The sequence below is a fragment of the Symphalangus syndactylus genome, chromosome 1 (assembly GCF_028878055.3).
Source record: "Symphalangus syndactylus isolate Jambi chromosome 1, NHGRI_mSymSyn1-v2.1_pri, whole genome shotgun sequence".
Classification (NCBI taxonomy): Eukaryota; Metazoa; Chordata; class Mammalia; order Primates; family Hylobatidae; genus Symphalangus; species Symphalangus syndactylus.
This window is the reverse complement of record NC_072423.2, coordinates 89,809,315-89,834,399: the sequence shown is the minus strand read 5'-3', so window position 1 is coordinate 89,834,399 and position 25,085 is coordinate 89,809,315. Positions and strand designations below refer to the sequence as shown.

The window sequence follows — 25,085 nt, the reverse complement described above, 5'->3', positions numbered from 1 at the left end:
TTATTAAAACTTAGCTGTCAAGAAATTATCTAGATCTTTCCTTTATGTTAAGCAAAGAGAAATTGTCTTGGTGATGCCTTATATGTGTTTTTTAAGAAGAGGTTTACATTTTGTCCAGTAATCACTTACTGGTGACTTGCTGGCTTATTTTTATTTTATTTTATTGTTTTTTTTGAGACAGAGTCTCACTCTGTTGCCCAGGCCGGAGTGCGATGGCCTGATCTTGGCTCACTGCAACCTCCGCCTCCTGGGTTCAAGCGATTCTCCTGCCTCAGCCTCCTGAGTAGCTGGAATTACAGGTGTGCACCTGGCGTGCGCACCACGCCCAGCTAATTTTTGTATTTTTAGTAGAGACGACGTTTCACCATGTTGGCCAGAATGGTCTCGAACACATGACCTCGTGATCTGCCCGCCTCAGCCTCCCAAAGTGCTGGGATTTCAGACGTGAGCCACCATGCCCGGCAACTTGCTGGCTCTTAATTTCTATTTTAGTCTGTGCCTAAAAGTGTAGTAGAGCTGATCCTGGGCAGCTGTTCTCTGGTCCAGATCTGTTAAGCGGGGGTGGGGTGGTAGAGCACCAGACTAACATGCTAGTATCTTGTTAAAATCTCAGCCCTTTAACAAAGGGCCATGCAGCGTAAGATCATTTCATTTGCATGTGGCTGAATAAGTGATGGAAGGAAATGATAGTCCAGTTCCACATAGAGTGTGTGGGCACATAAACAGTTTGATAGCCTTGTTATGTATTGGAAGTGCTGATATATTTTTGTATATTTCTTAGTATTACTGTAGTTCTGAGGCTATTGGAATAAGACCCAATTGAATAAGGTTGAAACCAGGAGATTTTGTTTGATCTTACTAAGTATGAGTTAAAATAAAAACTTAGAATTTCTCTCTGTTCTTTAGTTTTGTAATATTAGGTCATTAAAACTTTGATGTTGTTGATTATTCAAGGCTGGTTGTTCTCAGCTTCAGGGCTGCCAGTTGTGATCAGATCTTCATTTCTGCGTGTGTGTCTCAGAGGCCCAAATCCACACTTAAACTTTTTGCAAAGTTGTGTCATAACCCTACTCATTGATGGGAAAATGTTTTCATCAGCTAAAAATTACTATCTTCTGTTTTATGCCAAAAATTCAATTTGACAAATATTTAGGTACTTAATGCTATGTGAAAGGTATTCATGCTTCAGGAGCTGTAACAGTGACTAAGATGTGATCCCTGCCCTGAAACACATTGCTGAATTCCTTCCATAACTTCTTTATTGAAGCCGTCTTCCGCTGGCTGAGTGTAGCTTTCTTCCGGTCCCTGCTCTTTAGCATCTTAAAGGTGACCTTGGCAGTCCCAGGACTGACGTGAGTCATAATTCAGAAAAAGGAGGGGAAGATGGTGTTGACAATGGCAGGACTGAAAGTTTTGACAACTTTAGCGGAGCAATCAATTGTGTTCTGTCTCCCATTATTCCATCAGAATGCTTTTAAGAATTGTATCAATTTTAAAAAAATCTCATAGGTGTAGCTTATCAATGCGTGTTTCACTTAGCTATTTTGTAAGTTTCTTGAGGCTAAGGAACACACACAGGCACACACACAGTATCTCTTTTTTTTTTTTTTTTCTGAGATGGAGTCTTGCTCTGTCGCCCAGGCTGGAGCGCAACCTTTGCCTCCTGGGTTCAGGTGATTCTCCTGCCTCAGCCTCCCGAGTAGCTGGGACTGTAGGCATGCGCCACTATGCCGGCTAATTTTTGTATTTTTAGCAGAGGCGGGGTTTTGCCATGTTGGCCAGGCTGGTCTTGAATTCCTGACCTCAGGTGATCTGCCCACCTCAGCCTTCCAAAGTTCTGGGATTACAGGCGTGAGTCACTGTGCCCGGCACACAGTATCTCTTATAGTACCTAGTGCAGTGTGACAAGTTCATTTTTCTAATTCTTTAAACCTTTCTTGGTTGGTTGCATTGTTAGGAATGGTAGATCTCAGATGCTGCAGTCTACCTAGGAATTAATCCCAGGCTCAGCTGGTGATTGTCAGTATACTGATGGATAAGGGTGGGAGGGCTGACATGACAGGACTGTCAGATTCTGGGTGGTGGTGGCTTGTCCCTTACAGCACCTCTGTCTAGCCCAAGGCTTACCCTTCCTAAGGGCTAACCATTTCACCTTTTCCCTGCAGGACCCTCAGGGGCGGCACGTAAAAACCTATGAGGTGTCTCTCCGAGAAAAGGAATTCAATAAGGGCCCTTGGAAACAGGAAAATGTCGAAGCTGAAGCCTCCATGGTGATCGCAGGTTGGTTGGTGGTTTAGGAAATGTGCCTCCACCCGGGTCTAGGCTAGTTCCCTGTTCTTGTTCCCTCCCTCACCGTCTCTGCCCTTCGTGTTGGCGCTCAGTATTATTGAAGGTGTGCATTGTTTACCACTCCTTTATGTCTTCTTTCTCTAAATTGTGCTTCGTTTTTTTCTGTCTTTGAGATTTTCTGTTTTTCACTCCCCCCAAAAGTATAACTTATCTTTTACTTGGGGGGAGGGATTGACTATAAAACATTGAGATTGATTTGCACAGTGCCATATGGAAATGAGTCTCATTATTTTATTGCTGGGCATAACATTTAAAACTGAAAGGAAGCCAGGATCTATAGTCCCAGCTACTCAAGAGGCTGAGGTGGGAGGTTCACTTGAGCCTAGGAGTTCGAGTTCAGCCTGGGCAGCATAATGAGACCCCATCTCTAAAAAAAAAAAACAGCAACAAAAAACTGAAAGGGAGCAATAGAGCTTATCTGATTTCTTTACCTCATAGATGAGGAAACAGGGCCAGAGGGACCTGCCCATGCCTGTCCATGACTGACAAAGTCTGGGCTAGAATCCAGGCCTCTTCACTCCTTGTCCTAAGTCTGCCCTTACATTATGTTTGTCTCACTCAGTAGGGAAGTTTTAAAACTCTTAAAAGAAAATTGGCTCTTCTCAATGGTAGCCCTGATAATGGGGGAAAGTTAAGCTAAGGAACAAGAGTGGAAACCAGGAAGAAAAAGTAAAAGCTTTTACTTGGAAAGGATTAGAAGTTGAGAAGAAAAATGGGGGAGAATGTACGGGGAAGAACACGGAGAAGACTCCCCACCCACAGGAATAGTTGAACACCAGAAGAGTGGCAGTAAAAATACTACCAGGATTAGATAATGGCCAGTCAACAAATTCTAAGAGTCTCGTAAAGGCTATCATGTTCCCTGGGCTTTGATGTCCTTTTTAAAATAATGATGATCTTAAAGTTTGCCTTGGGGCTAACTAAACCTGTACTCTTGCCAGTCCTGGTTTGGCAGACCCAGAGTGCTGAGCATTCTAATTTTGCTGTCTTCCCTGCAGTCCCAGAGCCCTTTGGGGGGGCCATCATCATTGGACAGGAGTCAATCACCTATCACAATGGTGACAAATACCTGGCTATTGCCCCTCCTATCATCAAGGTGAGCGCAGTCCTCTACCTTTTTTTCCTTTCATCTTTTCTTTCCTTGTCCTCACCTTGCTCCTCCCTTTCTCTCATTTGTCAAAAGGAGATTCACAGATGCCTGTTACACAATTTACTATGTATATAAGATATTGTGTTGGCCATTGGGAATACAGAGAGAGATTAGCCTGGATTTGCTTACAGAGAGCTTGCTTGCTAACTTAGATAAATGATAATCAAAATAGACCTCCCCTTTTCATTGACTGGGGCAACTTTTTTTGTCAAAGAGACAGGGTCTTATTCTGTTGCTCAGGCTGGAGAGCTAGAATGCAGTGGCATGATCGTAGCTCACTGTAGCCTTGAACTGGGCTCAAGTGATCCTCTTAGCCTCCTGAGTAGCTAGGATTACAGGCATGAACTACCACATGGGGCAACTTTAAGAAGGGAAAATTTTGGCAATTTCTTTCTTTTTTTTTTTTAAAACGGAGTTTTGCTCTTGTTGCCCAGGCTGGAGTGCAATGGCACGATCTCGGCTCACTGCAACCTCCGCCTCCCAGGTTCAAGCGATTCTCCTGCCTCAGCCTCCCTAGTAGCTGGGATTACGGGCATGTGCCATCATGTCTGGCTAATTTTGTATTTTTAGTAGGGACGGGGTTTCTCCATGTTGGTCAGGCTGGTCTTGAACTCCTGACCTCAGGTGATCCGTCCGCCTCGGCCTCCCAAAGTGCCGGGATTGCAGCCATGAGCCACCGTGCCCGGCCATAATTTTGGCAATTTCTATTGCATGTAATGTTTTCAGGGCTCAAGTCATATAAAGTAATATATTGATAAATTATAAAGGCTAAAAAAGTCAAAAATTTCAAGGACTTAGAATATCAAGTTGTAAAAATTAAGCCTTAAAAGTTTCATTTTACTTTCTTTTTGAGAAAAAAGAACAAAATCTAGCTGGCTACAGTGGCAAGTGCCTGTAGTCCTAGCCACTTGGGAGGATGGCTTGAGTCCAGGAGTTTAAGGCTGCAGTGCACTGTGATCATGCCTGTGAATAGCCACCGTACTTTAGCGTGGGTGACATAGAAAGACCCTGTCTTTAAAAAAAAGAATCTGTGGTAGCATTGCCACAGTGGTAGGGGGTAATTAGTGGTATTAAGAATAAATAACAACATTTGTAGTAGCATGCATAGTTCAGTAAATTTTGGCAGCAGCTTCCTATTCTGTGTATTTCTATTTTCCTGCAGAATGACGACATATCAGTAAACATATAAGATATATTGATGGAGCTCCTCAGAAAATTATCTTCAAAATAAAAAAGCTCCCCATTTTCTATTAATGGGGAATAGGATCTATCCTCATTTTCATGTAATGTTATCTGAGCTATTTGTCTGCTGGTAAAATGGCTGGGTTTGGTAAAGGGAGTGGTCCAGTAGGGTTTGTTTTCTGGTGTAAAGATGCTGAATCTCTAATGACTGTTTACTTCCCATTGGCAGCAAAGCACGATTGTGTGCCACAATCGAGTGGACCCTAATGGCTCAAGATACCTGCTGGGAGACATGGAAGGCCGGCTCTTCATGCTGCTTTTGGAGAAGGAGGAACAGATGGATGGCACCGTCACTCTCAAGGATCTCCGTGTAGAACTCCTTGGAGAGGTAGAACTTGTTCTCCCTGTTCCTCTACGATGTTCTCTTAGGTTTCTAAAGACACCAAATGTGTGGTCCCACACCTCAACTCTGGGAATTATGTTACTTAACACCTAACAGCAAACTGTTGTCCTGCTGTGGAAGTTGACTGTTGAATGAGTTAGGTATTGGAGCATCTCACAGGATCCTGTCATAATCTACCCAAGCAGCCTGTGAGAAAAGGAAAAGAAAGGGAAACAGAAAACGATATAATCTGGAATTAAAGATCAATCTAGCTGGTTTCGGTGGCTCACACCTGTGATCCCAGCACTTTGGGAGACCGAGTCAGGCAGATTGTGTGAGCCCCAGGAGTTCGAGATTAGCCTGGGCAATATGGCAAAACCCCATCTCTAGAAAAAGTACAAAAATTAGGTCGGTATGGTGGTGTGTGCGTGTAGTCCCAGCTACTTGGGAGGCTGAGGTGGGAGGATCACCTTAGCCCGGGGAGGTCGAGGTTGCGGTCAGTGAGCCATGATCGTACCACTGCACTCCAGCCTGGGTGACAGTGAGACCCTGTCTCAAAAAAAGAAAAAAAAAAAAAAAAAAGATTATTGCTGATTTCAGTTCTGGGAGGAGGTTCCCAAAAAGTTTAATATTAATACTTAGGCAGTATCTTTTGGAGCAGGAATATGCAAGACAAATTACAGATTTTTCTGAGTGTAGGGATGCAACAGATGAAGAATCAAAAACTTCAGAGATTTAGAAACATTTACTTAGTGTGACTGGGGAATTTGAAACAGAACTGTTCTGAATTACGGCTGCAGTTGGGAGTTTTCTCAGCAGAAGTCTGAGATGTGGGTAGTATCTAGATCCCATGTAGAGTCCATTCTCATTTCTTTCACGTTGCTGACTTTCTTCCAGACCTCTATTGCTGAGTGCTTGACATACCTTGATAATGGTGTTGTGTTTGTCGGGTCTCGCCTGGGTGACTCCCAGCTTGTGAAGGTGAGAAGACACTTGTTTCTGGTGTCTCTTTTGCTGTCCTCACTGTTTCTTCATCACATTTCTCCTATGTTTGGTGCCTCTCAGAATCTCTCCATTTTATCCACATCCCTATATCCAGCTTTCTACTTGGTTAATTTAACATCCTACCCCTGATTAGCTCTTTGTCTTTGCGGTTCATTCAGCAAATTTGCCAGGCAAGGTGCTAGGTGCTGTGGATACATTGATGAACAAGACCCAGCTCCTACCTTCAAATAGGTCATAGTTTAATGTAATGGACTTCTTCTAGAATGTGAAAACTTCGGACCTTCTCTGCAGAAAAATGCATGCAAACATTTTACATTAATTTTCAAACATTCAGTACTTCTCTGCAATCCATCCATGGACTCTAGACCAGCAATCCTTGGCTGATTAATGGGTCACATGTGGGACAACCATATTCTTTAGTCAACAGTCCCCTTCTGGAATCATCCCTTGGAACATGAGAATGGCAGATCTAGAAACTAGTTATCGAGAGTTTCTTTTGGACAATAACCGTCTCTTTTGGGTGGGTCTGTTAGGGTGTTCTAGGACTAACATAACATTGTTCTTTCTTCTTAGCTCAATGTTGACAGTAATGAACAAGGCTCCTATGTAGTGGCCATGGAAACCTTTACCAACTTAGGACCCATTGTGGATATGTGCGTGGTGGACCTGGAGAGGCAGGGGCAGGGGCAGGTAAGGGCCATTCTGAAAGTGGATAGTTGGTATATGCCCACTCAAAATGTGTCCTCCTAGCTATGCTTATCTAGAATGGGGAGGGTGCACTGAAAATACTTTTAAGAGCCCTCTCATGAATCCCAGATATAAGGATAACTACTGTTTATTGAGTGCCTATCTTGGTCTGCCAGGCACTTTATATATATTATCTCTAATTACACAAGTACCCTAGATAGGGATATTTGGCCATCTCAGAAGTGAGGAAAATTAGGGCTGCGAAAGATTATGTAACTTTTTCCAAAGTCACCTAACTTAATAAGTGGCAGGTGTATCTAACAGATCCTGTGCTCATTCTAGTAAACTAGGTCCCAGGGATCTAAGCAAGCTTGCTAGGAGCAGTGATAGAAGCTTTTTGCGTCCTGGACTAGGATGTCCTGTCTGCTCCATAAATTTGAAAGACTTTGGAAATCAACCTCTGCCAAGTCTGCGTCCTCAAACCTAGCCCCACAATAAAGGTTCTTGGATTTAGGTATACCGTGTTTACTTTCTGGGCATCAGTATGACTGGCCCAGTATCTTGAGGGGGTTCTTTAGAAACGTTTTCTCTGCTTGCAGCTGGTCACCTGCTCTGGGGCTTTCAAGGAAGGTTCCTTGCGGATCATCCGGAATGGAATTGGAATCCACGAGCATGCCAGCATTGACTTACCAGGCATCAAAGGTAGCTTTTTTGGTGGACATAGGATGCAGATCTTACATGAGGGACTTTGGCCTTGTTACATGTTGTGAAGGCGTTTTGGTGGGAGCCAGAGGAAAGCAGATCAAGTGAAGAGTGAAAGTCATAACAACAGATCAGAAGCTTAAACATATCTGAAAGTATAAAAGTAAACTTAAAAAAAAAATAGAAAATACTACTGATCAAAATTGGTAGTGGAATAGAGGACTAGGGGATTAAAAGATTATAAATTAAAATTAATGTCGTTTATATGAGGCAACTGATAGAATTCATGAAGGAGAGACTGAGGATATTTTATGAAGATACAAGTATAAATGTGGCTTCTAGATAAAAAATATAAATCTTTCTAAATTTCAGGAGAACTTTAATAAAAAAAGATCAGAGGCTAGGCGAGGTGGCGTGGCTCATGCCTGTCATGACAGCACTTTGGGAGGCCAAGGTGGAAGGATTGCTTAAGCCCAGGAGTTTGAGACCAGCCCAGGCAATGTAGACCTCATCTCTATAAAAAAAATTAAAAATTAGCCAGGGGTGATGGTGCATGCCTGTGGTTCCAGTTACTTGGTTCTAGCCTAGGTGGAAGATAACTTGAGCCCAGGAGGTTGAGGCTGTAGAGAGCCATGATTGTGCCACTGCACTCTAGTTTGGGCGACGATGAGACCTTGTCCCACACAAAAAAAAGAGAGAAAGGCTACACAGTGAAAGACATTTACAATGTATAAGTGTAACCTAAAACAATATGACAGAATTGATAAGGAACATAGCTTGTCATTTCAGTAAATGTAAATGTTCTGTTTGAGGACAACATAATCAGATTAAATCATAAAACAAAACCACCTTAAAGTTGTATATAGGAGGCACATCTTTAAAAGAGTAATTCTGAAGGCTGGTGCAGTGGCGTGTGCCTGTAGTCCCAGCCACTTGGGAGGCTGAGGCAGGAGGTTTGCTTGAGTCCAGGAGTTTGAGACCAGCCTGGGCAACATAGCAGGATCCCATCTCAGTTTAAAAAAAGGAGTAATTCAGAATATGAAAAAAAAATTATGGGAAAAGGTGAATAAAGAAATAGAAATATGGCTAGCCATGTTGCCTGACACCTGTAATTCCAGCACTTTGGGAGGCCGAGGTGGGCAGATCACTTGATTTCAGGAGTTCGAGACAAGCCTGGCCAACATGGTGAAACCCTGTCTCTACTAAAAATACAAAAAATTAGCCAGGCATGGTGTGGGTGCCTGTAATCCCAGCTACTCGGGAGGCTGAGACGGGAGAGGCACTTGAACCTGGGAGGTGGAGGTTGCAGTGAGCTGAGACTGCGCCATTGCACTACAGCCTGGGCCACATAGTGAGACTCCATCTCAAAAAAAAAAAAAAAAAAAAAGAGAAGTATATGAAATTGCAAAGGAAGAGATCATGTAACTACAAACCCAAGATAATCAACTAAAAAACTACTATAGACAATACAGATTCACGAAGGTAGCAGGATATAAAAGTAATGTACTGAAATTAATAGTTTTCATGTAAACACAGTCAATTAGGAAGCATAGTAGAGGAAAGGGGGCAATTTACAATAACAAGAAAATGATAAAGTACCAAGGACTACATTTAACAAAATTGTGGGCCGGGCGCGGTGGCTCACGCTTGTAATCCCAGCACTTTGGGAGGCCGAGGCGGGCGGATCATGAGGTCGGGAGATCGAGACCACGGTGAAACCCCGTCTCTACTAAAAATACAAAAAATTAGCCAGGCGTGGTGGCGGGCGCCTGTAGTCCCAGCCACTTGGAGAGGCTGAGGCAGGAGAATGGCGTGAACCCGGGAGGCGGAGCTTGCAGTGAGCTGAGATTGCGCCACTGCACTCCAGCCTGGGTGACAGAGCAAGACTCCATCTCAAAAAAAAAAAAAAAAAGAAAAAAACAAAATTGTGCAAAACCTATACAAGGAAAACTTAAAGATACTCCTGAAGGAGGAAAAGAACAAGTCGATCAAATGAAAAAGACACACTAAGAACTGCAAATCAGTATTATAAAGCTGTTCTCTCTTTATATTTAATGTACCTGAATATGTATACAATTTTTCCTTGACTTAGATCTAAGTCCAAATGGAAAAAGGAAGAAGCAGGCATAACCAGGAAAACTAAAAAGAGCAGTGAGAGGCCGGGCGTGGTGCCTCACGCCTGTAATCACAGCACTTTGGGAGGCCAAGGTGGGCAGATCACGAAGTCAGGACAACGAGATCATCCTGGCCAACATGGTGAAACCCCGTCTCTACTAAAATACAAAAAATTAGCTGGGGGTGGTGGCACGTGCCTGTAGTCCCAGCTATTTGGGAGGCTGAGGCAGGGGAATCACCTGAACCCAGGAGGCGGAGGTTGCAGTGAGCCGAGATCGTGCCACTGCACTCTAGCCTGGCGACACAGCAAGACTCCTCTCAAAAAAAAAAAAAAAAAAGAAAAGAGCAGTGAGACATGTTAGCCCTACCAGATACTGAAGCATACTGTTAAGCCTCTATAATTAGAAGTGTAGTATTGCTGATGAATAGGCAGAGTCTAATGGGCAGATTCAGAAGTCCAGAAATGACATAATTACATGTGGAAATTCAGTGTATGATAGTGGTGGCTTCTCAGTTCAGTGAGTAAAGTTGGGACTTTTTAAATTTTTATTTTTATTCATTTTTTTGAGATAGGGTCTTACTCTGTCACCCAGGCTGGAGTACAGTGGCATGATCATGGCCTACTATAGCCTCAATCTCCTGGGCTCAAGCGATCTTCCCTGTGTCAGCCTCCCAGTAGCTGGGACTCCAACCATGCACCACCATGCCTGGCTAATTTTGTTTGTGTTTGGTAGAGACAGGGTCTCCCTATGTTGCCCAGGCTGGTCTGAAATTCCTGGGCTCAAACGGTCGTCTCGTCTTGGCCTTCTAAAGTGCTGTAATGACAGGCATGAGCCACTGAGCCTAGCCTAAAGTTGGGACTTAATAAATGGCGTTTTTGGGAAAACTGATAGTCATTTGGGAAAAGACAAGTTTGGGTTCATCCTGCCTGCCAAATGTACACTTGGCTAGAATCTAAATGGATGAAAAACTTAATGTAAAAAAATGAAGCCATAACTATCACTCAAAGTACAGAAGCAAAAAGAAAGATTGATAAATTCAACTATATAAAAATAAAACACTTCATAGCAAAAGCAAAACAAAACACTATTAGCTAAGTCAGAAGAAATGACAAACCGGATAAAAATATTGTGTAGTTCATCTTATAGACAAAAGGCCCAATCTTCCTAATTTATAACACATTTATAGAAAGATCACTAAATTTTCTGTCCCCGAACTAGCAAAGGACATGAATGGACAGGCAACAGTCCTGAGAAATGCACATTAACACCAAACAGCAGTACTCTACTAGTTGACCAAAATCCAGAAGTTTGACCACACATTGTGTTGGTCAGGCTGTGAGAAAATAAACATGCCTGTGCATCCTCTGTAGAGGAGAATTGGGCAATATCAAAGACAGCGTTTAGCAATTTACTTAGTCCCAGTTCTGAGCCTCTACCTGACCTTCATATGTATAAAGTGACATAAAAATACAAGCTTATTTCTTGTGGCATTGTATGTTATTATGGCAAAATACTGAATAAATGTAATGAGAAGGGATTTGTTAATCACATAATTTAATAATAATTGTGTAGATAAATGATTTACACAAATACTGTGTTCAGGTAAGGGCTTTAAGCATATATTGTTCAACGAAAGAACAAAGTGCCAAATAGTGCATGATAGACTATTTTATATTTGTATTTGTAATACTCTATTTCCTTAAATTAAAAAAAATTAAGCTTAGTGTTGTGTGGTGGGCCTATAGTCCTTACTGTTCAGGAGGCTGAGGTGGGAGGATCACTTGAGCCCAGGAGATTGAGGCCAGACTGGAGCAACATAGCAAGATCCCCCCACACCCCATCTCTTTACCAGAAGGCTAAACAAGATGCCTTTATTGATTACTTGTTTGGGGGTTGGGTTGGAGGGAGGTATGGGAATGAGACTTTTCAGTGTACTTTTAAAAAATAAATTTAGGCTGGGCAGTGGCTCACGCCTGTAATCCCAGTACTTTGGGAGACCGAGTGGGCAGATCATGAGGTCAGGACATTGAGACCATCCTGGCTAACACGGTGAAACCCTGTCTCTACTAAGAATAGAAAAAATTAGCCGGGCGTGGTGACGTGCACCTGTAGTCCCAGCTACTTAGGAGGCTGAGGCAGGAGAATCGCTTGAACCTGGGAGGCGGAGGTTGTAGTGAGCGGAGATCATGCCACTGCACCCCAACCTGGTGCAGAGCAAGACTCTGTCTCAAAAAAAAAAAAAAAAAAAATAAGTAAATTTAGACTTTGGGTCATGGAAATGTATATAATCCAATCCCAAATTTAAAATAGGCTCAAAACAGCTTTAAAACTATCTAACTTTTGGCCAGGCATGGTGGCTCACGCCTGTAATCCCAGCACTTTGGGAGGCCGAGGTGGGCAGATCACAAGGTCAGGAGATGGAGACCATCCTGGCTAACACGGTGAAACCCCGTCTCTACTAAAAATACAAAAAATTAGCCAGGTGTGGTGGTGGGCACCTGCCTTCCCAGCTACTCGGGAGGCTGAGGCAGGAGAATGGTGTGAACCCGGGAGGCGGAGCTTGCAGTGAGCTGAGATCGGGCCACTGCACTCCAGCCTGGTGACAGAGCGAGACTCCGTCTCAAAAAAAAAAAAACAACAAAAAACTATCTAACTTTTTAGAGCCTTAAAACCAAGAGGGAGCAGAGAGGGGGTTCCAGCTCAGGACTCCAAGTTCCAGCCCTTCCAGTAGTGTCAGGCTGCCCTGTCCACATGTATATCCTTTTTTTTTTTTTTTTTTTGAGACAGGATCTTGCTGTGTCACCCAGGCTGGAGTGCAATGACATGATCATAGCTGCAGCCTCTTTCTCCTAATCTTAAGCAATCCCCCCCACCTCAGCCTGCCATGTAGCTGGGACTATAGTTTTGTGCCACCACACCTAGCAAGTTCTTTTGTATTTTTAGCAGGGACAAGGTCTCTCCATTTTGCCCAGGCTGGTCTAGAACTGGTCCCAAGCAGTCCTCCTGCCTCTGCCTTTCCAAGTGTTGAGATTACAGGCATGAGCCACTGCCCCTGGCCTGTCCTGTCCGTAGATATGCATGCTAAGTGTTGGTCTGTCCTATGCATCTGAATCCTTGTTCCTTGTTCCAGGATTATGGCCACTGCGGTCTGACCCTAATCGTGAGACTGATGACACTTTGGTGCTCTCTTTTGTGGGCCAGACAAGGTAAGGATGGGTCTGGTGCCAGCTGTAGGTGCTGGTGAGAAGGTTGTGAGGTGGGGAAGCTGGTCCCAGGCTGACCCAGGCCCTCCATTCTGCTGCAGAGTTCTCATGTTAAATGGAGAGGAGGTAGAAGAAACCGAACTGATGGGTTTCGTGGATGATCAGCAGACTTTCTTCTGTGGCAACGTGGCTCATCAGCAGCTTATCCAGGTGACAACTGAGAAAGGGGCAGGTGTTACCATGTACTTGAATTGACCTAGAGTGCAGTACAGAGCACCACTGGATTTTAAAACGACCGATTTTTATGGCTCCAAAAATAATGTAAAAATTCCAGGGGAAAAAATTATAGATAATCCACTACTCAGACATCACAGCTCTTAACCTTAGAGTTGCTCCTTTTAGCTTTATTTTTCTTCTGCAAATGTCTGTGTATTTACGTTTTCTTTTATAGACTCGGATCATTATATATATAAACATAAAAATATAGTTTTGGATCCTGTTTTAGCACTAATTATATATTCCGAGACACTCAATTTTTTTCCCTTTGTTAAAATAGTGATACATCCTTATTTATAAAACTGGAAAATATCAAAATGCACAAAAAAAGAAAAAATCATGGTGCTACCATCCGATATGACTCTTGGCAGCCCTTTCCACCTATTAATTATAATCGAAGCCTACGCTATTCTGATCCTTACTTTCAATCTATCTGCAATACGGGGGCAGATAGGCTTCTGGCATTTGTTATCCACAAGAGCCTCATTTCTGACACCCTTCCACCCCTCAGCAATTTTTTGAAGTTTGGAGTGACCCTGACATCCTTCAGCTTTTTGCACTCTCTCCTTACCTTCTGAGCTGTTCTTCAGTCTGTGGCCAGAGTCCGTCTTGCCTTTGGTGGGTAGGGCACTGGAGTGCCTAAGGATTAATGAACTGTCTCTGTCTTTTTATCCACCTGGTTTTCCTTTTAGCCACCTGGCAGTGGTAGATTGGTAAAACCGGAGGGAAGGTTCTGTCGGTTTGCAGACCAAGTGTGGGACGTGCCCAGATACTGAGTCATTGCTTTGTCAGTGTTATCTAACTATTGGCCTGAAGACTGGCACCAGCTCACCTATCTATTATTAAAGAGCTTTCATCCTTATATATAAACTCAATTATGCTAGGTAAGATGAATGAATAGATAAGTGTCACCAACCTACTTCCTGTTTTATTTCAGTGATAAATTTATACAATATATTTCTATACAATTTTGTAATCTTTACTAAGGAACTTTAAATAATTTAAATGGCTCATACACAGTAAAGAACTTAGATATTTTAGAGGTCTGATTTGGGGATTGAGAAAAACTGCTAAGACTGGTGGTCACAGCCAGGCATGGTGGCTCACGCCTGTAATCCTAGTACTGGGAGGCCGAGGCGGGTGGTTCATGAGGTCAGGAGTTCAAGATCAGCCTGGCCAACATGGTGAAACCCCGTCTCTACTCAAAATACAAAAGTTAGCCAGGCGTGGTGGCATGCGCCTGTAATCGCACTACTTGGGAGGCTGAGGCAGGAGAATGGCTTGAACCCGGGAGGTGGAGGTTGTGGTAAGCTGAGATTGCGCCGCTGCACTCCAGCCTGGGCAACAGAGAGAGCCTCTGTCTCAAAAAAAAGCCAAAACCTGGTGGTCACAGGGTCTTACTCTATTCATACCTTCCCACAGGATGCAGTTCGTATTACCCAGGTAAGCCTCAATTAGAATGAAATAGGCCTTTTCCCCACCAGCTGTAGGTTTGTAAGCTGTAAACTACTTTTAAGCTGGCCTTCTTCAGGCATTCATGCAAAAATAACATCTATTGTAATCATTAGCAGGACTTTGGGGAATAAGAAATAGAAGCCTCATGTAGCTTATTCATAGGGCTCTATTCCCATTTACCACCTTTCCACTCCTGTGTGGACCCTGGCAGATGCCTGGAGACATTTGTTCATCTGCTCTTTATCTAGATCACTTCAGCATCGGTGAGGTTGGTCTCTCAAGAACCCAAAGCTCTGGTCAGTGAGTGGAAGGAGCCTCAGGCCAAGAACATCAGTGTGGCCTCCTGCAACAGCAGCCAGGTGGTGGTGGCTGTGGGCAGGGCCCTCTACTATCTGCAGATCCATCCTCAGGAGCTCCGGCAGATCAGGTGTGTGTGTTTTTCTGTCTGCTTGCTTTCCTCCTCTTTTCTCTAGGACTTCTTTGATCCTTGGATTCCTTCCTCTGCCATATTCTTTGTTCAGCCACACAGAGATGGAACACGAAGTGGCTTGCTTGGACATCACCCCATTAGGAGACAGCAATGGACTGTCCCCTCTTTGTGCCATTGGCCTCTGGACGGACATCTCGGCTCGTATCTTGAAGTTGCCCTCTTTTGAACTACTGCACAAGGAGATGCTGGGGGGAGGTATGTGTCATTTAGGGACCTGGGTTGGGACAGAGTCAAAATGTGGAAGAAGAACATAGTGTCCCCCTTTCTCACAGAGATCATTCCTCGCTCCATCCTGATGACCACCTTTGAGAGTAGCCATTACCTCCTTTGTGCCTTGGGAGATGGAGCGCTTTTCTACTTTGGGCTCAACATTGAGACAGGTGAGAGTAGTATTTTGAGTGAGGGATTCTTTCAAAAATAGAGTATTAGAATTACACAGAATTCTTAGTCCCAGGGTTCTGCTTTTGAACTTTCACAGGCCAGCTGTTTGTCCTGTTTTCTTTCTTCCTTTCTCCTGATGTCATTCTCTCTATAGGTCTGTTGAGCGACCGTAAGAAGGTGACTTTAGGCACCCAGCCCACCGTATTGAGGACTTTTCGTTCTCTTTCTACCACCAACGTCTTTGCTTGTTCTGACCGCCCCACTGTCATCTATAGCAGCAACCACAAATTGGTCTTCTCAAATGTCAACCTCAAGGAAGTGAACTACATGTGTCCCCTCAATTCAGATGGCTATCCTGATAGGTGAGTCTCTTTTTCCTTATTTAATGAGAGCTATTGATTGAGGGGGTCGTGATGTTTTCCTCAAACCCTTAACCTCAAAGCCTTTTTCCAGTGTCAAAATCATTAGTAACTGAGATGGGAAGTATAGTGCAGAGGTTCTCAAAACTGGCTACCCAATAGAAACACCTGGGAAGTATTTTAAAACTACAGGATTTTTGGAATCCTCCTCAGAGTCTGATTCATTGGGTCTGAGGTTGAGCTCTGGAATCTGTATTTTCAGAAAACTTATCAGGTGATTCAGATGATTGTTTCATAACCCCTAATTTAGAGATCATTTTGTGTCCCTCTAGAGCAGGAGTTCTCAAAGGTGTCCCCAACCAGCAGCTACAGCACTACTTGGGAACTTGTTAGAAATGCAGGTTCTCTGGCTGGGCATGGTGGCTCACACCTGTAATCCCGGCACTTTGGGAGGCTGAGGCAGGAGGATCATTTGAAGTCAGGAGTTTGAGACCAGCCTGGCCAACATGGTGAAACCTTGTCTCTACTAAAAATACAAAAATTAGCCAGGTATGGTGGTGTGTGCCTGTAATCCCAGCTACTTGGGAGGCTGAGGCAGGAGATTCCCTTGAAATTGGAAGGTTGCTGGGTGCAGTGGCTCATGCCTGTAATCCCAGCTCTTTGGGAGACTGAGGTGGCTGGATCACCGGAGGTCAGGAGCTCGAGACCAGTCTGGCCAACATGGCGAAACCCCATCTCTACTAAAAATAACAAAAGTTAGCCGGGTGTGGTGGCAGGCACCTGTAATCCCAGCTACTCAGGAGGCTGAGGCAGGAGAATCGCTTGAACCCAGGATGCAGAGTTTTCAGTGAGCCGAGATCCCACCATTGCGCTCCAGCCTGGTGACAAGAACAAAACTCTGTCTCAAAAAAAAAAAAGAAACTGGGAGGTGGAGGTTGCAGTGAGCTTAGATTTCACTGCTGCACTCCAGCCTGGATAACAGAGCTGAGACTCTGTCTCAAAAAAAAAAAAAAGAGAGAGAGGAAAGAAAAGAAAAGGAAGAAATGCAGATGCTCAGGCCCCACCCTGACTCACAGAATCAGAAACTCTGGGAGGGGGCCCAGCAGACTGTTTTGACAAGCCCTCCAGCCGACTCTGACACAGGCAGTAGTTTGAAAGTCACATTCCTGGAGCGGTGATTTTTTTGACTGGCTGCACATTATCATTAGATGGAAAGCTGTTAAAAATCTCAGCCTAGGCTCACCCAGACCAATGAAATAAGAGTATCTTGTGGATGGGACCAGGAATCAGAATTGTCTGTCTCTCCAGGTGATATTTAGCATGGAGTCAAAGTTGGTGTAATCCTGCCTTGTTTTTCTTCCTCTGTGGAGTTGCCTCATAGAATCTTTGCTTTCCTTGAGTCTCCTCAGTCTAAACCCAGACCCTTCTTTCCAGCCTGGCACTGGCCAACAATAGCACCCTCACCATTGGCACCATCGATGAGATCCAGAAGCTGCACATTCGCACAGTTCCCCTCTATGAGTCTCCAAGGTGAGGCCCAGGCTGGGAGAGTGAGATGTGGGGGTTGGTGTAGGGTGCTTCTGACTTTCTAAGTGACACTGTTGTTCTGTACTTATTCTGCAGGAAGATCTGTTACCAGGAAGTGTCCCAGTGTTTCGGGGTCCTCTCCAGCCGCATTGAAGTCCAAGACACGAGTGGGGGCACAACAGCCTTGAGGCCCAGCGCCAGCACCCAGGTAAGGGCAATGGACAAAGAAAGATGACCTTAGAGCAGGGGCCAGCAAACTTTCTGTACAGGCCAGGTAGTGAAGGCTTTCGGCTTTGCAGGCAGTGTGGTCTCAGTTACCACTAACTGTTCAACTTTGCCATCGTAGCCTGAAAGCAGCTGTAGACAACAGGTAGCATAGCTGGCTTCTGTAAAAATTTATTTATAAAAAACAGTTCCTACTTGGTGGCCTTGCAGCATGAATAATTCCTTTTCTGTCACCATCAGTTTGGGTCCTTTGTAGGGCAGAGTGGTCGAATAGAGGAGGAGCATGGGGTTTGGAGTCCGACAGAACGGGCTTCCAGGTTTTTTTTTTTTTTTTTTTTTTTTTTTTTTTTAAGACAGAAACCAGCTTTTCAAAAGTGCCTACTGGGTTTATTTTATTTTATTTTTTTGAGACGGGGTCTCACCCTGTCGCCCAGGCTGGAGTGCAGTGGCACGATCTCGACTCACTGCAACCTCTACCTCCCAGGTTCAAGAGATTCTCCTGCCCCAGCCTCCTGAGTAGCTGGGATTACAGGCGCGTGCCACCATGCCCAGCTAATTTTTGTATTTTTAGTAGAGATGGTGTTTCACTGTGTTGGCCAGCCTGGTCTCGAACTCTTGACCTTGTGATCCGCCTGCCTTGGCCTCCCAAAGTGCTGGAATTACAAGTGTGAGCCACTGTGCCTGGTCTGGCTTCCAAGTTTATTGCTAGCTGTGTGACCTTGGGAAAGCCTAAACTTCAGTTTCCTTATCTGCAGAATGAGGCAGGTAACAGTCTGGAGCTACACATACTAGGCTCAGTGGAGATACCAGCTGGTCATTTTCTTCCATGTATTCTCTGCCTTTCATGTTTCCACACATCTGCGATAGGACCTCCCTCCGTAGTAAGAGTTGAAGTCTTCGTGGCTTCTGTTTTTATTTGAAGTGCCCCCCTCCTCTTCCCATTGAGGGTAGTGGAGTCTGTCCCTTAATTAGGTCACCTGAGTTCCTTTTTAGCTGTGTTTGATTGACTTGCTGCATCACTGTTTTGTCTTTAATGACCCTTAGATTTTTACTGTTTTGGATTGATGTTTCAACTACATGCTTCCTCTGAAACACTCTCCTCAGGCTCCTTGAGCTGCCAGCCATCAGAGATCTTGGCTAGCTGCAGCCTTTGTGTCCCGATCTGACGGGTCCCTTCACAATGATGTCTCAGCACCTCTTCTGTGTTTGAGAAGGATGATGTGCATTCTCTCTGTTTGCAGGCTCTGTCCAGCAGTGTCAGCTCCAGCAAGCTGTTCTCCAGCAGCACTGCTCCTCATGAGACCTCCTTTGGAGAAGAGGTGGAGGTGCACAACCTACTTATCATTGACCAACACACCTTTGAAGGTGCACATAAGCTCTTTTGATAATTTTTATCTATGCCGCTCCTAATCCAGGCTGTTCTGGGCTCTGGTATCTACAAAGCCTGACAGATGTGGCAGACTATCCTAGGAGGAGCAGAAAGGAGGGGTGGGAACTCTGTGAGATGGCAGTGAGTTTGGAGGGCTGGGTATCCTCTCCTTAGCTTAGGCTGGTGGGGGATGGATAATCTGATGAGACAGGAACAGCAGGTGGTACACGTTTTGTCACTGCCTAAGCTGCAGGCCTCACAGAAATACGGGGTTATGTGTGCGTGCAGATATGGGTAACCTGTCATCACGTAGTCATCTCTCTACTCTCTAGTGCTTCATGCCCACCAGTTTCTGCAGAATGAATATGCCCTCAGTCTGGTTTCCTGCAAGCTGGGCAAAGACCCCAACACTTACTTCATTGTGGGCACAGCAATGGTGTATCCTGAAGAGGCAGAGCCCAAGCAGGGTCGCATTGTGGTCTTTCAGTATTCGGATGGTAAGTGGGCGCAGTCTCCAGTTTCTGAGGGATGTGAAATGCTGAGAAAGTTAGCAGGCCATTGTGAGGTTTCAGAGAGCCTCAGTTAAGCAGTAGAAGTTGGGTTCATTGCTCTAAAGAGCTATTCTCTTCTTTATTTGATTGAATTTTTGGAGCATGCGAACAGTACACAGTAAAATTTAGCTTACATTTCTTTCTTTGCTACTCTTTGAAAGGCCAAAAGAACAAAAGGAGGGGTGGGAGAAGTGAACGATGAGTAAGGGAATCTAGTGACAACAGGTATAAAAATTCAGAATCCTAGGTTTGTTTTCCACTTGGTTGCTCGGGCATTTAGGTGCTCTTTCCAGCTTCAGCACTGTGTTTATCTTTTAATATCTTTTCTCGTTACACCCACCCAAGATGGCTGTAAAGACTATCAGCCTGGAAATCTCAGATCAGATAGCTGAAATGGGATTTGGTTTCCATCTTGAGAGAGAGATCTAGAGTTTCAGGGCAGGGGCAGATCCTAGATACCAACTGGATTTCTCTGCACATTATCGTGGGGCTCATACTTTAGGTGGTTGTTAACTCCAGTAGATACTGAGTCTGTGTTGTTTTTTTAGATGAGTGGTTTTGGGGGGCAAGAATTAGTACCACAGGGGCAACCAGAGGATTCTTTTGATGAGGTAAAGTATGGGCTCATAGAAAGAGACTCAAACATATTTTTTCTGCCCCCAGGAAAACTACAGACTGTGGCTGAAAAGGAAGTGAAAGGGGCCGTGTACTCTATGGTGGAATTTAACGGGAAGCTGTTAGCCAGCATCAATAGCACGGTGAGGCCTGGACCACTTGGTAGTTACTCTAGGCTGCCCATCATTGTCTGCAGAATGTGTCTCTCTTAGGTTGTCTGGGGCCGCATGTGTGTCAGATTTGAAGGAGAACAAAGTAGTGGATGTGGAGGATAGAGCTCTGAGTTGAGAATCTGGGAAACTGAGGTTGAACCAGGCATTGGACTAGGTTACGTGAACCCCCATGTGTTTCAGATCCTGAGTGCTGTGGGACTTGAGAAACGAGTGAGACCTATGGTCCCTGCACGTAGGGTGTTCCATGCCAAAAGAAAATGAGCCAAATCAGAATATCCTGAGTGCATTCCTGAAAGCTAGTCCTTTGAAATATGCCACTGCTTCTGCCATGACCCTACCTCCTCCCTTGCTAAAAAGTTTTTTTCCATCTTTATTGAGGTATAGTTGACAAAAATTTTGTATACTGAAAATGGACAACTTGATGTTTTGGAGTAGGGAGATAGCAGCAAACAAAATGGACAATGAGCTGCCCCTTTGGAGTTTATGAGCAAATAAAGTATATAGTACGTGAAATGGTGAGAAGTAAAAGGGACGCAGGACTGGAGGAATGCCAGGATGAATGTGGGAAGTGGGGTTCGGTGTTTCATATCACATGGTCAGGAGGGTCTCGTGGATACACAGTGGCATTTGAGCAGATTCCGAAATGAAGGGAGGTAAGAACCCTGCCTGTGCTTGGGGAAGACAAGTGCAAGGGGTGGTAGGTCATAGGTGAGAGTGGGCGGGCCTGGTGTCTGCGGGGACTGAGTTGATGCTCTGGTGAGAGATGAGTCCAATGGACAGCCAGGGGCCAGAACGTGCAGAGCCTGGTAGGCCATGTCAGGGTTTTATTCAGAGTGTGATGGCAACCTCTGAAGGGTTTGAACATGATTGAACTTATATTTTTAAAAGTTCATGTTGCTTCTCTGGAAAGGCTGTAGGGGAGCAGGAGTAGAAGCAGCGGTAGAAGAGGTCAGTTAGGGGAGGCTCTTGTAGTAATCTGGATGCAGTCGGTGGTTGCTGGGACTAGGCGGTGATGGAGGAGAGGAAGAAGAGTAGTCACATTCTGCTTGTATTATGAGGGTAGGATTGAAGGACTTTGGTGATAGATTGAAGATGAGGTGTGAGAGGCAGAGGAATAAAGGGTCAGGGGTTTTGGCTTTGCCATTTACTGATGGGAAAGATAGTGCAGCAGGTTTGGAGTGGAAACCAGAGGTTCTGGATATACTCAGTTTCAGTGGTTATCTAAGTGGAGATGTTCACTAGGTAACAATGAGAGAGGTATGGAATCCAGGGAAAAGGTACACTGGAGATACTAGCATGGCAGTTAAAGCTAAAAGTCTGGATGATATCACCTAAGACCACCCATCTGCTGAGAGCCCATAGAGACAGGATCTGAAGATAGCCCTGGAGCTGTCCAGCATTTCAAAGATAGGGTGAAGATCCAGCCAAACAAAGGATGACTTGTGAAGTAGAAGGAGAACTGAGAGAATAATGTTCTGGAAGCCATGGAGAAAAAGTATTTGAGGCCGGGCGCGGTGGCTCACACTTGTAATCCCAGCACTTTGGGAGGCCGAGGCGGGCGGATCACGAGGTCAGGAGATCGAGACCACGGTGAAACCCCGTCTCTACTAAAAATACAAAAAATTAGCCGGGCGTGGTGGCGGGCGCCTGTAGTCCCAGCTACTCGGAGAGGCTGAGGCAGGAGAATGGCGTGAACCCGGGAGGTGGAGCTTGCAGTGAGCCGAGATCGCGCCACCGCACTCCAGCCTGGGTGACAGAGCAAGACTCCGTCTCAAAAAAAAAAAAAGAAAAAGTATTTGAAGCAGGAGGGAATTGGTAAATTGCAGTGTTGCCGGCAGGTCAGGTAACATAAAGGTTAGTAACATGGAAGTCAGTGGTAAACTTGATCAGAGTTCTTGGTTGAGTGGTGGGGCTAGAAACCTGATTGCAGTCGGCTCAACGGAGAGTAGGAGGAAAGGAAGCTGGCACAGAAAACCCCTCAAGGAGTTTTGCAGTAAAGGAGAGAGTGATGTGGACAGTGAAATTTCAGGATAAGAATTTTCTGTTTTTAGTTTTTCAAGCTGGGAAACACTGCTGCATGTTTTCTATGCTGATGGGACTGATGTTAGAAAGAGAGCCATTATTCTTGGCCAGGCAAAAGGAGGTGGGATCTCAAACCCAGTGACAGAGAAGGGAACAGACGTGGAAGTTCATGGAAATGCCCTTTTGGCTGTGTCTCTGTTCTCTGAAATTGCTGAGAGAGAAGATGGGAAGGAGGTATTGGCAATTTGAGTAGAGTGGAAAAGGGATGAATTCATTGTTTTAGGACCAGAAGAGTGAGTGGAGTAGGAAAATGCGTGATTCCTGAGAGGTTTAGGAATCCCCTTTCAGTTAGTAGTCTTGAATTTGAAAGAACAGTCATCCTGTTGGTTGGTTTTCCTTACCTGTAGTGGAAGATGAAAATTTAATCCAAGTCAAGTTTTGTTGGGTGAGCATGAGAAAGGGGAGAGGGGTCAGGGCATTGGAATCTGCAAAACAGTTATTATGTGATTATGGTGGTGGACTATGAGCATCTGAGAAGAGGCAGAGTGGAGGACACAAGATTCAGGAAGAGTGCAGTTACTTGTAATGCCAGGCTTTAAGAGGTGGTCATAAGAATGGACAAAGTAAGCGGGAAAGAAGGGGTCAGAAAAGCTAAGAGGTGAGGGTATTAGAAGGACCTTCTCTGTGAATATTACAGTCATCAAGACTTATAGGAGGTTGTGTGGGAGAGAGTGATGGGTGAGGTGGGGATTCAGGTGACTGCTTTAGTGGGTGATGGTGGTTGTGTGGTCTGGTGGTGTGAGCCTTAAAACTGTGGTGTTTCAGGGGAGGGAGTGACAAGTCTGAAAGAGCAGACGAGGAGCATGGGCTCCTCCTGTTCCAGTGCTATGAGGGACAGTGGAAGAGAAAACAGACAAGAGGGCCACAAGGCCCTTAGGAAAGAACCATGGATATCAGTTAGAATGAGGTGAGGGGTTTGCCCAGAGAAGAGGCTGTTGGTGATTAATGACTGTGTTCCAGAGGGTGCAGTGAGTGGGCACAGGGATCAGGAGGGTGGAGGGTGGCATTTGAGGTCAGGTGAGGACATATCTATTCTGTTGCTGGCCAATAGAAATATTATATGAGCGATGGATGTCATTCTGAATTTTCTAGTGGCCACATTAACAAGTGCAAAAAGAAGCAGGTGAAATGAATAAGGTATTTTATTTAACCCAATATCTAAAATATTAGCATTTCCACATGTAATCAGTATAAAAACGCTTATTAAGATATTTTACAGTTTTTCATACTAATAATTCAAAATCTGGTGTGTATTTTACAGTCAGAACACATCTCAACATGGACTAGGCACATTTCAAGTGTTTCATAGCCATGTGTGGCTAGGGACTACCATATTGGACAGTGGAAGTCTACAGCCTTTTGGGAAGAGAATGGGAGTCTTGGGCTTCTGGTGGTTTCTGGCCTTGGTCTTGACTCTGTCCAAGGCGATGGGGAGGTTGAGAGCGTGGAGAGAGAGTGGTGGCAGGTGTTGGCAGGAACATGTGGAGCTCTGAGGCCCCCCTCTTCACTCTCTCTGTTGGAGGTGTGGAGGCCCAGCAAGGTGGGCTTACCTGAAGATGGGGCACTCTGGAGGTACCTTTTACTCTGTGATAGAGGTGTGGTAACCATGGTATGTATGTATGTATTTATTTATGACATGGAGTCTCGCTCTGTCGCCAGGCTGGACTGCAATGGCGAAATCTTGGCTCACTGCAACCCCCGACTCCCTGGTTCAAGCGATTCTCCTGTCTCAGCCTCCCGAGTAGCTGGTATTGCAGGCATGCGTCACAATGCCGAGCTAATTTTTGTATTTTTAGTAGAGATGGGGTTTCACCATGTTGGCCAGGATGGTCTCGATCTCCTGACCTCGTGATCCGCCTGCCTTGGCCTCCCAAAGTGCTGGGATTACAGGCGTGAGCCACCGCGCCCGGCCAACCATTGTAATTATTACAAATGATTCTTGGAGTATATTCCTGTGTAGCTAGGGTTCTTTGGACAAATCTTGAGAAATTGTGATTTGATTAATATGTTCTGCCCAGGAGTTTCTAGATGTGCAGAGGCCATGGGGATTATCTGGATCCTGAAGGATCTGCCAGGGAAGCCTTGTCAGTTCAGATGGGTTGAGTCTGTCTTCTTCAGCACTGGGCCATGCCAAGTATCTCTCCATTTGTCTGCTGATGATAAAGCAACTTCATTCTTTTGGAGGTGTGGTTGTAATTGAAGAAGCACTGCAGTGGAGACAGAAAAAAGCACAGTTTCTTTCTTTCTTTTTTTTTTTTTTTTTGAAACAGAGTCTCGTTCTGTCCCCCAGGCTGGAGTGCAGTGGCCCGATCTCAGCTCACTGCAAGCTCCACCTCCCGGATTCACACCATTGTCCTGCCTCAGCCTCCCAAGTAGCTGGGACTACAGGTGCCCGCCACCACGCCCGGCTAATTTTTTTCTGTATTTTTAGTAGAGACAAGGTTTCACTGTTATAGCCAGGATGGTCTCGATCTCCTGACGTCATGATCCGCCCATCTCGGCCTCCCAAAGTGCTGGGATTACAGGCATGAGCCACGGGTGCCTGGCCGCACAGTTTCTTTTTCCCTCTTGGGGGTGGTAGAGGGTGGCCGTAGAATCAAGTTCTTCAGGTTCCTTTAGTTATTTGTCAATGTTTCTGTTGGACTTCTCTTTCTTCCTTTCTTTTTTTTTTTTTTTGAGACAGAGTCTTGCTGTGTCGCCTAGGCTGGGATGCAGTGGCATGATCTTGGCTCACTGCAACCTCTGCCTCCTGGGTTCATGCAATTCTTGTGCCTCAACCTCCTGAGTAGCTGGGATTACAGGTGT

General features: G+C 44.9%; 1 protein-coding gene across 1 annotated transcript in view; it reads left to right on the top strand.

Annotated features, from left to right (window-relative positions):
* DDB1 (damage specific DNA binding protein 1) overlaps positions 1–25,085 on the top strand; it is a 34,054-nt gene that overhangs the window by 4,100 nt on the left and 4,869 nt on the right. Inside the window, exons 5-21 of the mRNA XM_055278824.2 lie at positions 2,166–2,280; positions 3,348–3,445; positions 4,911–5,069; positions 5,961–6,044; positions 6,642–6,758; positions 7,355–7,457; positions 12,705–12,780; positions 12,879–12,987; positions 14,757–14,935; positions 15,030–15,193; positions 15,271–15,378; positions 15,534–15,741; positions 17,173–17,268; positions 17,362–17,473; positions 18,732–18,855; positions 19,192–19,356; positions 20,074–20,168. Coding sequence (XP_055134799.1) covers positions 2,166–2,280; positions 3,348–3,445; positions 4,911–5,069; positions 5,961–6,044; positions 6,642–6,758; positions 7,355–7,457; positions 12,705–12,780; positions 12,879–12,987; positions 14,757–14,935; positions 15,030–15,193; positions 15,271–15,378; positions 15,534–15,741; positions 17,173–17,268; positions 17,362–17,473; positions 18,732–18,855; positions 19,192–19,356; positions 20,074–20,168 — 2,112 coding nt within the window. The remainder of the gene's footprint in view (positions 1–2,165; positions 2,281–3,347; positions 3,446–4,910; positions 5,070–5,960; positions 6,045–6,641; positions 6,759–7,354; positions 7,458–12,704; positions 12,781–12,878; positions 12,988–14,756; positions 14,936–15,029; positions 15,194–15,270; positions 15,379–15,533; positions 15,742–17,172; positions 17,269–17,361; positions 17,474–18,731; positions 18,856–19,191; positions 19,357–20,073; positions 20,169–25,085) is intronic.